The sequence below is a fragment of the Notothenia rossii genome (assembly GCF_949606895.1).
Source record: "Notothenia rossii genome assembly, chromosome: 4".
In the NCBI taxonomy this organism is placed as follows: Eukaryota; Metazoa; Chordata; class Actinopteri; order Perciformes; family Nototheniidae; genus Notothenia; species Notothenia rossii.
The window spans coordinates 77,933,863-77,945,945 of record NC_136902.1 but is presented as its reverse complement, the minus strand read 5'-3'; the positions used below and the strand labels follow the sequence as shown (position 1 = coordinate 77,945,945).

Genomic DNA, 12,083 nt, shown 5'->3' with positions numbered 1-12,083 from the left:
ACAAATCATTTTAACTTTCAGTCATCAGTCCTTCATTTCTTCATGGGGTTAAATATGTGTGTCTGAAAGTGAGCACTCTGGTGACTCGAGTGTGTCTTTCTGTGAGGAACTTATGGGGGATTAAATGAATTCCAAACTAATCAATCTAGATCTATCTTTGCATCTCAATACTCTTCCCAATCACAACTGTTTTCTACATGTTTTGCTTTGTGGCTGTTCCTCTATCTGTAAATCTGTTTGCTTTTGATAAGTGTGCTTCCTCATTGAGACTACAGCATGTTTTTATCTTCTGCCGCATGTGTTCAACATCTTTTTGCATGCTTTTTATCCACCAAGCCTGTGTGCCAATTGTTATCGAAGCATGCCGGCAGCTTCGCCGATTCCTGCTCCTTGCCCGTAAACATTAAAGGCAAAAGCAAGTGGAGTTTGTAAACCTCGTCCTCCTCCTCCTCCCCTCCTACCAAACAGGCTACTGGAGAGCTGACAAGGCCAGGATGTCCAGTGTGTCCCCTGAAGAAAGCCCTGTCTATAACTGTAGCTCCTTACTAACTACCTCCCGAGATCAAGACAGTGAGTGTGTGCGCCTGGGGCCAGCTGGGTGGTGGGAGTTCAGAACAAAAGGATGGAGAGACAAAAGAGTGTGGGAGGGAGTGGGTGTGCAACAAAATGTTTAAACTCCTTCCAATTTTGTGGAAAGTGTTCATACTCACAGGTGGACATGGTTTGGATCGAAGGGACATCGAGTCCGGTTCCAATTAAAATCGTTACCATTTCAGGTTTTCAACACCGTGCAGTTCAGTTTGGACCGCTGTTCTTGCCTAAATGATGTGATACTGTGCTGGGTTATCACTAATCACTGTCACTGTTTGACCTGCACTGTTCACTCACAGGAGATGACGTTCAGTGCGACTGGAATTTGATAAGAAGCATGCTCACTTTTGATGTTTTTAATTTAGTCTACACAAATGGTATGATTTATGTCAAATGCTTGATTGTAAAACACATCTTGTATTTTATACAAAGATGTTTGTGTTTCAGTATGATAACAGGCTGAACATAACTGTAGGGTAAGTTGGTATCCTTTTACCTGCCTTCATGTCACTTTCATTGTTTGTAACCCCAGCATCGTTCTCCATGGGCTGGGCAGCGTTCATGTGCATCAGCCCCAATGTCAAGGAGGAGGGGGCCATGAAGGAAGACACTGGGACACAAGACACACCATATACAGAGGTCAGTGTTAGCCTTCCATCCTAAAAGTGTTGTGATAAGGGCTCCTGATTTCTCAAAATCCAAGATGCCCTAAATGTCTTGTTTTGTAAGTCGAAAAACCCACGGACACGACGGTTAATGATCATAACCATTACTTGAGAAAAATGCCCTGTTACGACTGAGTTGCAGTGTTTCTCTCTAACATGTATCTTGGTGCGCTGTGTAGGACACTCTGGTGGAGCAGCTGGAGCTGTGTGTGGACTACCTGTGGAAATCAGAGAGATACGAGCTCATCGCTGACATCAACAAACCTGTGATTGCTGTCTTTGAAAAGAGAAGGGATTTTAAGGTAACTGTTAACACTTATACCCTGTGTGTGTTTGTGTGTGAGTATATATCGAGCCTAACCTCACATGTGTGTTGGTGTTTGACCGCAGAGGCTGTCAGAGCTGTACTACGACATCCATCGCTCCTACCTGAAGGTGACTGAGGTGGTGAATTCAGAAAAGCGACTCTTCGGTCGCTACTACCGTGTAGCTTTCTACGGACAGGTGAGCGACAACTCATCGTGGCACACACTTACACAGACACGTCTGCACACACACATCGCTTAAACCAAAGCAAAACAACAGTTACCAAAAAGCTGCAGCCGACGATTTGACAGGGACTTTTTTATAAACAATGTTACTATTATAAACAAGAACACAGGACGAAAGAAGTCTGGTAAAGTTATTAACACATCTGGAACAAAAAATATATATATGTAGAGCGAGATGTCACTAGAGATAAGTGGGAAAATGTTCTTTCAATTTGGATGAACTAATTCTTTAGATTTTGTATAAGCATATAAGATATTATTATCCTTGAATCCCTGGCGTTATTAGAGAAAGAAGCACAGTGCAGTTCAGGCTTGTTTTTTAAGAACCTGCATCCTTGACACAGTTTCCTTGTTAATGAGGGGATAATATTTCCATGCAGGGATTTGAGAGCCATGAAGTGAAGAAAGAATTAATAAAGCCGATAATGAGAATATGAAATCCTCTCACCATTGGAAAAAAGAGGAGAGAGATCAGATCTCATCCGTGAGGCGTGGAGATGGAGCATAACGAGAGAGATTCCTCACTGAGTCAGTGTCCTTAATTTCTCTGTCTGCTCTTTTCTTCCTTTTTTTATTATATTCTATATCAAGATTGCGGTAAGTTTTGTACGTCTTTGATTTTCCATTTTCCTCGATGCTAACCACTTTTACCTCTCTTCTCCTTCTACCACTATTAACATCCGCTGCTCTTACCCATTGAAGGGTTTGTGTCAAGCTTGCTGTGCTATTCTACTTCCCATAATCTCCAATGATGACGTTTTTCCCTCCTAAACATAAAATACTAGCTTTTTTTCAAACAGCCACAGTGGAAAGGAAGATAGCTATTTATTAAACCTCATTCACTTTTGACATTTGCCTCAAATGCTGCTTTGAATATGACCTCTGAACTCTCCCATCCAGAACTAAACACCTTGTCAGGGCCAGGTTTTGCTAACAAGTGTTGCCTGTTTGTACAACAGTGACTCAAGAAACCTCTAGGGGGCAACATTAAGTCACACTGGCATGTGTACAGTTTGATGTGACAGCACAAACCACATTCAAAGATTACATTTGCACACACACACTTACACATATATTTAACAGGCATTCTAAGCTATGTTTGCTGTGTATGTGTTCCTGTAGGGTTTCTTTGAGGAAGAGGAGAGCAAAGAGTTTATCTACAAAGAGCCGAAGCTGACAGGGCTGTCGGAAATCTCGCAGAGACTCCTCAAACTCTACTCGGACAAGTTTGGAGCTGACAATGTCAAGATGATCCAGGACTCCAATAAGGTATGAAGGTTGTTTGTTTAGACATTAACAAAGATGCCAGAAAAATGCGTAATATAATTGCAATAACTTGTGATTGTGTATAATGTTGTTTTACTGTGGGTCTTTTTTGGCAAACTAATAACACTCATATAAGTATATTTACTATTGCTTGCTTCACATTCTTTAAAAACAGGTCAATCCTAAAGACATCGACCCCAAGTTTGCCTACATTCAGGTGACGTACGTGGTGCCCTTCTTTGATGAGAAAGAACAACAGGACAAAAGGACAGACTTTGAGAGACATCACAACATCAACCGCTTTGTGTTTGAGACGCCGTTCACTCTGTCAGGGAAGAAACATGGAGACGTAGAGGAGCAGTGCAAGAGACGCACCATACTGACCAGTAAGTATTTGTTTACCACAAACAAAAACACCATGTAACACACAATGTAGAGTTGCTTTAATCCATGGGTTACTATGTCTCTCTTTAGCGAGTTCCAGTTTCCCCTACCTGAAGAAGCGTATCCAGGTGGTGGAGCAGCAGAGCACAGAAATGAACCCGATTGAGGTGGCCATCGATGAGATGTCACGAAAAGTATCTGAGCTCAACCAGCTGTGCAACATGGAGGAGGTGGACATGATCCGGCTGCAGCTGAAACTGCAGGGCAGCGTCAGCGTCAAGGTGGGGGTTCTTCCACAACACAGATTATCAGGGGGTTTGGGTGCCTTGTCATTTCTCACCTGATGTTTCCCTTTCCAGGTGAATGCAGGGCCCATGGCCTACGCCAGGGCGTTTTTAGAGGAAAAGAATGCCAAGAAATACCCAGACAACCAGGTCAAACTGCTCAAGGAGATCTTCAGGTACGATTAAAAGTTGGGAAATGTGGTCCTAATATAACAAAGTAGGTATATATTGTGCATTGTAAAACTGGCCAATACAACAGCATATTTTTTAAACATAGAACAGCTTTGTTGCTTGGTATACGACATCATGCCAAGCAAACATGGACATAATAAGGACAAAATGATGTCGGATCAAAAATATGAGAAATAAAAAGAAAATAAATAGTGCACAAATATAAAAAATACATTGATCTTGTTCTTATAGGGCAGTGATTGGATTTGAGGTGTTAAACCTTAGGGTGTAAAAATCAATATTATACCACTCTTATATATCCCAAACCCATGATGCTCAATCAAACATCTTTTTATAATTTGTATCTAAAACCGTTCCAATAGCCAATGAAAACAAATGAACCAGATTTTTACGATACAGATTCTCACCCAGAGTATTAAAGATCAATGTGAAGGGTATTATTTGCAACACTGATAATGAAAGAACACTTTCTCAAATACATGTGAAAACAATGTACAGGGAAGTTATAGAATTCCTTCATAAAGTGTAGTTCTTATTTGATTTTTGTTGTTTTGCTCATGAGGATTTATATATGTTCCACAAAATGTTGACTCTTACATTGTAAAAAACAACCATCACACAAAGCTTCTTTCAAAATGTAATCTCAAGAAAAAAATGTATGTGATGTAGGTTACAACCTACATCATTAAAGGTCAGTTCAATGACTTGATTAATAATCAGAACAACTCGTTTGCCCCCTGCAGGCAGTTTGCAGAAGCCTGCGGTCAGGCACTGAATGTGAATGAGCGCCTGATCAAGGAGGACCAGCTGGAGTACCAGGAGGAGATGAGAGCTCACTACCGGGACATGCTGACTGAGCTGTCTGGCATCATGAATGAACAGGTCTCACTCTGCAACCAATGAGTGTCCTGACATATACAACCACCACATTGTTGTTGTTTTTTACTTATCCATCTGCAGGACATAATGAGCATCCTCTCTTCCTGTGCATTCCATGTGTATCAGCTTCCGTTTTTACTTCATAGTTGCCTGTACTTCCTTTCCAACTTTTTCTCTCATTTCAGCTACACAAAAGTGTTCATGCTGCCAGTACCTCCTCTCTCTCTAACAGCTCTCTGTCCACTCTTTCTAAGACTGGTATGCCATTTCATCAACCTCCTTCATAAAATACATCGTCACCTTGCTACTTGCTTATCCCACTTTATCTTTCTTCCTTATCTCGGCCAAACTGCAAGCCTGATGCCCTACTTTCACATTTTCCTGTTCCAATGCAAGCTTTTTACTCTTCTTCTGCAGATTCCTCACACAAGACAACCAGGAACGGAACGGCACAGCGCCTACTGAATGGCCAATAGACTCTCAAAAAATCCATTGTGCCCGGGAGGACTTATTATTCCCATAAATGACTTTGGAGTGCCAGTTTGAGCTTCATAAGTGGCTTATTTTCTTTTTTCTGACTGTAGTTGTTTCCTGCTGTAACAAGCGGCAGGCTAGTGGAACTGTGACTGATGGTGAGTTCAGAGAAAATAAGGAAAGAAGTGTGTAGACTGTGGTCGTGATAGTAGTCCTGTGGTTGAACGTTGACTATCGTCGGTAGAGGCCAGGCTGCTGGACTGTTAGCTACTGTTTGTTTTGAAGACTCGATCCCCCGCCCTGCCAACTGATTCATCAGCTTACATACTGACAAACACACTCACAAACAAGTACACAAAGTGCATATGTTCACACACACAACATGCGCCTTCTCTCCACAACCCCGTCCCTTTAGAGAACAGTGACCTTACTGAGCTTGAGGTGCGTTCAGCTTTATGTAACATATACTTCTCCGGTGCATTTTGATGACAGTTTTTGGATTTTTTTCAAGATCTTAAGAGATCTTGTAAGATTAGTGATGTGAACAAAAGAACATTTGCTTACAAGTTTTCTAACTAACGAAGCATCTGAAGAGTTGAACGCACCTCCAGTTCCTGTATGAATGTAGAGCAGCTCCACATTGCTACTTTGTATCCTTGCTAATGTTCTGGATATATCACCTTCCCGATTTTCAAACGGAAACAAAAAAAAAGATGTTTTGTAACATTTTTATGATTCCAATTGCATTGTTACTGTTATTATTTCCTGTACTGTTTTGAATTGTAAATAAGAAATATTAATATTTAAAACGTTTGCATTTTTTCTTTTTATAAAATATACAATATATGAATATTTGTTTAGCTGAAAAAAAGAAACGAAACTAAAGTTTTATGTATAACATTTAAATAAAATTTTGTTAATGTCAAAAATGTATGATTGATGATTCCTAACCTCAGGGTTGCTACCGGTTGCTACTCATTTTAATTTTGTCGCTTTGGGTTAGGTGTTGTTTTTTGGCACTAGCCACATTTCTTACACTTTCTTAAACCGTTTTTTTATTAGTCTATACTAGAATGACCCTTGGTGTGTTCTGCACTGTCACAACTTTGTCTGCAATATAAGTGTTCATGGTCTGTTAATCTGACTGCATGTTACCATCTGTGGTTCCAGACTAAAGACACTTACATTACAATACTTACAGTACATGAGGTTGAGGTTTCACTGAAAGTGAAATGACTGACACAGAGCAGTTTTCCATTGGATCTGGTGACACTTTTTTCCAATAGTTGGGTATAATTACTGACCATGCAGCGCGAAGGCAGCAGAGTGGTTGTTTATTTATTGATGCTAAGCCTGAGGTTAGGGCACTGCATAAAAAGAGGTTAAGTGGCCCTGAACATATGTGGTAAGAGACTGCATGTGGCCCTCTGTGTCTCACTTTTTGGTTTTTATCTCTGCTTGACAAGACAGCTGACACATTCATATGTGTGTCTCTTCACTCTCCCTCTGTGGCAGATTGAGTTTCACTGACCTCCTAACTCTTCTTCTCAAACTCCAGCTGATCAGTATTTCGCTCCTCCTCTGTCTCGTCTCTCTACCTCCTCCCTCCCTCCCTCTCTGTAGCCTATTTTGTGAACCAGAAAGGGGGCTGATTGGGTTTCTCTCCTGTACAGACAGGCTTGTGTACGCCTGTCTCCCGCATGTGGCCTTCACTGTGGCGGGGTCAGACTCAGGTTGCTTTGAACCAGAACAATTCAGACCAGGTCACACACTACAACATGGTTCAAACCTGCTCCCTGGTAGCCAACAGCTCTTCTGACAATATTTCATAATTTGTTTTACTTGATTTAAAAGTATTTGTGTGTCACTGGTGTGCTCAGAGACTGTCTGGGCTCATGGGAACCTGACCATACTTCCCTGTGTGTGGAGACCCCACTGAGCGTCATTATCTGTAATTTTCTCTGTGTGTGCAGCCTGCCTGTATTTTATATCTGTTGCATGATTCCTTCTCTTATTTTTAATCGAAGCCACCTTCTGTCTTCATGTATTTTCTTTCCAAGACATCTTTGGGTTGACCTCTTGACCTTAACATTTATCAAATACATGTGTTAGGCTTAAATTAAAGGCCTACCTATCCATAAATGTTTTTTTAACATTATGGGCTCCCGTAATGTTAAAATGTGAATTTTAAAAGACAGAAATGCAATCTACATTTGATCAGATTACAATTATTCAATGTGCCCTATAGCTTTTTGGTCTTGTTGGATGATCTTCTAAAAAAACAATCAGATCTGAAGGAATGCTGATACTTTCTCAGTTTCTTTCCAAGATTTATCTTTGCTGACAGGTGTAATCAATATTTTAGAGGAAGGATATTGTAATCTCAACAGAGACATGGGCATTACAAGAGGAAGAGTGAGGTGCCCAGACAAATCTGATCTACCAAATCTTCATTTGAGCAATAACAAAGAGTGTTGTATATTTTGTAGGGTCAGATGTTTTCATAAACGCGAATTATTTCACAGAACCTGCAGGTTTAGTAGCTAGGTCTCCCGCACTAAAGCTCCAGCGCAGTGCACATTTCATTTCCGACCCCTGCTTAGTTTTCCTGAAACAGGACGCCGGGGCTGATGAATAAAACATCCTCTGTGTGCTGCTGGCTGATCACCGGAGCCATTTCAGCTGTATAAGTGGTGAAAGGCGACATAATCTCCCCAGAACAAGATCTGGACTGAGATTGAGGAGCACACAGTAGAGAAAGACAGAGGGAGGACCACAACAACTTCTGGGAGCAAAAATGTTAAAACCCCAGCAGCACCGAGAGCTTCTCCTGCACGACTGCCCTCCGGTGTTTGGGAAGCCGTGGTACTGGCAGCGCAGCAGCAGCGCCATGGAGAGCACGCGCAGCCTGGCGCAGGTCATCATGGAGATGCGCGAGGACATCCAGAAGCTGGAGGCCGAGAACCGCGAGCTGCGGGGAGACTCCGGTCTGCGGGCATATGGGGCCAAGCAGGGGGAAGCCAGGCTGGGGTTTTCAGCAGCAGGGCAGCGGGTGGGGAAGGTGGAGAACCCGTATGTGAACCTGAGGCGCAATGCGTCTGCGCCAGTTCTGGAGGGACAATACAAAGGTAAGTAAAAGCCTTTTACAGGTGGTTTAAACGTTTCAGAACAGCAACACACCGTTTTGCAATTTACATTAACTGATTAATAAAGAAAGTGGGTGGGGGCTGTTATGAAGGGACACTCCAATGATTCAGCATTCAACACTTTAAAAAAAAAAAATCTGAGGAGCAAGAGCAGATTTGTCCAGCAAAAACACTAAATCCTATTCTCATTTTTGCAATTCAATAGCATCTTCATTGAAAAATGTTTAAAGAAATTAACTTTCAGTGCACAGCAACATTCTTTTTTTTTTGACAAAAAAGTATCATTTTTAAATGTGAGTAGAAATATATGTCATTAAAGAGGCAAGGGAAAATATTAAACGGGACATTTAAACTGGACATCACAACTTCCCATATCTATCCCTGCACTGTTAACTTGATAAATCAACACACAATGTTCATGTTATTTCACAGAGAACACCGTCATGACTGTCCGAAGGTACTCCATCAGCTCCAACCTGTCTGGTGTGACCATGACGGAGGGAAGGACTGACAGGGCACAGCCCAGTGACTCTGGATGGGAAAGACTACAAGGAGAAATCCAGCATGGTAATGGCATCTTTGGTAACTCGGCGATGGAAGAAGTGGGAAAAGCTACCAACAGACACTCCCTGCAGGAATATGTACAGAAAAACAGGTAAGTAAAGCTATGTCCTGCACTTTTCATTTCAGGAATGTAGATTTTAAGCAAAATGCTTGAATGAAATGTGTTTTAAATTGGAGGTTTCTCAAGGTTCCCCCCATTAATGGTTAGTTCAAATAAAATTTACTTTAATCTATTTGTCTAACTATACAACGTATGCTAAGTTTCAGCTCCGTAGCCACATAACTATTGTGATTTTTCTTTTACCTTTCAGGGCCAAGGTAAAAACTGTCACATTTCTTCTCCCTGTGGATGACATTTACACAAACAGGCCAGTTCTAACCAAACAACAGGAGGAGCCTAAATTCACCGAGCTGGCTCCCATAACTGAGACAGATTCCTGAGGGAAGCAGAGCTTTTTAAGACTTTGGATATGGAACAATGTGCACATGAACTGAGGTTAGCTTCTTCCTTTAGGTCAGTGTGGTTTGGGCTCTTAATGATTGAGCCAGCAGACCGATTTTATCACACCTGACCACACAAACAGAAGACTCTGGTTACAGGTGTTGGTTTCATCTGGCCATTGCAATCCGGGCCGGGTTAACAGTGATGAGACACAGGGCCTCTCATCGGCGAGGATCATATGTCTGTACTGCTCTCCTGACCTGGGTGACCTTTCAGAGTGACACACCTGCAGGCTGCAGGTGACGGCTCATTTACGGACAGTTGTGGTCAGTGACTAAGGCTTTGTGAGCACCATCAGACTCATTAGTTATTCACCTTTGTTTATGTTTACAATGTAAACTGAGATGGGTTGTCAAGGAAGTGGGTTGTGTACGTGTGTGTATAAACATGTGACCTCTTTCTTAGCCGTGATCCTCAAAACTGAATTTTGTTTTGGTACATGTAACATAGTATCTACTTTCATGTATGGAAAGCTCTTTGTAAATATATTGTATAGTTTGGCATGAACATTTAGGCTAAGGCACCATCATAATACTATAAATGTTAACATGTGATATACGCAGTTCTATTGATTATTTTTGGCACATTTATAATTCATTTATAGTTACCATTACAATATAAAATAAAACTGTAATCTGAAGTATTTTTAACTGGATGTACAACTACTTTTTGTGTCGTGCTCACAAGAAGTAAAGCAGTTTAAAGTACCTTTTTACCTCTCCTTTGATAAACTGTAGAGTTCATATTTAAGCCACATAACTTAATAATGTTCACCTTCTGTGCTCGTAAAAAAATATTTGATAGTTTATCACAATATTTGGTATTAATAATAACATAGATCCACATGCAAAGCAAATGGCCTACATTAAGGTAATGTATTTGCTACAGCAAAAATGGTCAATCTTTACTTAAGAGAAACATTGACAATGCAGAGAATCAAATAATCTGATGTAATTCAAAGTGAGAATGATACCATCTACACAAAAGCTATTTTTCTATGACTGCTGCTCAAGAGCATTCGCATGAGTCAAATACGCTGCACCTTGGTTGATGAGTCTTCTATATTCAATCAGCCATTCCTCATTTTTATAACCATCTCTATTTGCTTTGATTGGTTTCCATGGCACCCGTAACCAGCTTTTGTTTCACTGCCACTTAGACAGCGTCCAACATGTTTTAAAAATTATAATAAATGAAAAAAACATTTAAAAAAAAGAAACACTGGAAAGTGATGCAATAATTATTGGATTTAAGGTTATGTCTTATTTTAAATGTTTTAAGTGGCCTACACTATCATTGCAGTGCTATTATTTTGTCTTTCAATGAATAAAATAGGTTTGCTAGAAGGTATAAAGCTAAATGTAGTCTTGAAGAAAGTCATTAATCATAAAGGTTTTTGGTAAAAATCAGCGGAACATGTGTTTTAAAATCCTTATGATTTTATTATGGTCTGATGTGTACTGAAGTAATGATGGTGGTCCATGTTACCAGCATCAAAGGTAAAAAAAAGGACAATTATGTCAAAGCAAAAGAGCCCAACAGGAGCACAGCAGGGTACAGGTTCAAGGAAACAAGGGATAACTGGAATATCTTGAATAAAAAGCAATGTGCTAATGCTGTTTGCCAAAACAAAGCCAAAAACAACACAAAACAGTACTGTAGACATATGCAAACGTCAATACTTCATAACTCAGAGAAATACTATTTCCACTCAAAAATATGTACCCATGATTTTCCAAAAATATTTAAATCTTCTTGCATAATGTATAAATAATGACAAACTAAAATCATAACATACAACATGTGTGTACACACATAAAGAGAGACGGCAATAAAGTACATCAGTGTATGTTAGGTCCTTCAACACAGTAGGTCATTCACATACAGTAATATGGATTAAAGCATTTCATAACTTTCTTTACAACGCTAAAAGCAGCTGCACTATTTATGATGTGTAACCATTAAGCAACCCAAGAATCTTTTAACACCAATTATTTAAAATATATATATTACTGATCTCCCATTAGTGTAAATATATATTTCCAAGCCCCAAAACACTACAAGAAAAACGTAAAAAAAACAGTTTCCATCACTTTTAGGATAGTGCAGCTGTAACTATAACTAGTATGCCCTCTGCTGGTGAAGGAGGTAATTTAAAAAGAAAACGGATGTAGCCAAAATGTTTTAGCAGACATGCTCCATGAACACAAATATAGTTTCTTCTGAGGTATTTGTAAAGAATTGTAAATTACAAGTTAAAGCCCCCTTTTTTATTTTTTGGGATAAAATACACTTTGGGTGGACTGGTATAAACATCCATCTGGTTTAAAACCAGACTTTTTTGGATCTGTTGCATGTTGCTCAAACAGTAAAAAAATTATTTTCCACAAGGGATCATAGGTCTTATGTTCATGAAGGGATATTCTTTAGTGATAATCTGTCAGGGACTGTGTGGATGGTAAAATAACGACCAAAGGTAGGTAGATAGCACTGACAGGATTAGTTTGGGGTTCTGTGTGTGTTCCGTCCTGCTGAGTGTCAGGTCCACAGGGAGGTCTGCAGAGCCCTCATGAACCTCAGCAGCC

The 12,083-nt window shown here is 40.2% G+C and overlaps 2 protein-coding genes across 13 annotated transcripts in view; both read left to right on the top strand.

Annotated features, from left to right (window-relative positions):
- dock10 (dedicator of cytokinesis 10) overlaps positions 1-6,215 on the top strand; it is a 60,230-nt gene extending 54,015 nt beyond the window's left edge. For 7 of the 12 annotated variants that reach the window (XM_079676587.1, XM_079676592.1, XM_079676591.1 and 4 more), the window contains 11 exons: positions 469-570; positions 1,124-1,230; positions 1,436-1,558; positions 1,647-1,760; positions 2,930-3,076; positions 3,249-3,459; positions 3,548-3,738; positions 3,817-3,917; positions 4,677-4,815; positions 4,998-5,070; positions 5,230-6,215. In XM_079676587.1, the coding sequence (XP_079532713.1) occupies positions 469-570; positions 1,124-1,230; positions 1,436-1,558; positions 1,647-1,760; positions 2,930-3,076; positions 3,249-3,459; positions 3,548-3,738; positions 3,817-3,917; positions 4,677-4,815; positions 4,998-5,070; positions 5,230-5,288 (1,367 nt within the window). In that variant the 3' untranslated portion in view covers positions 5,289-6,215. The remainder of the gene's footprint in view (positions 1-468; positions 571-1,123; positions 1,231-1,435; positions 1,559-1,646; positions 1,761-2,929; positions 3,077-3,248; positions 3,460-3,547; positions 3,739-3,816; positions 3,918-4,676; positions 4,816-4,997; positions 5,071-5,229) is intronic. The other 5 variants (XM_079676597.1, XM_079676589.1, XM_079676594.1 and 2 more) reach the window with 2 other exon arrangements.
- Positions 6,216-6,283: 68 nt separating this feature from the next.
- On the top strand, positions 6,284-11,226 carry LOC307036351 (uncharacterized protein). The gene is made up of 3 exons (XM_079676599.1): positions 6,284-8,414; positions 8,865-9,087; positions 9,308-11,226. Exons 1-3 carry the CDS (start codon positions 8,084-8,086, stop codon positions 9,435-9,437), a joined length of 684 nt encoding a protein of 227 aa, XP_079532725.1. The 5' UTR covers positions 6,284-8,083; the 3' UTR covers positions 9,438-11,226.
- Positions 11,227-12,083: the final 857 nt, after the last annotated feature.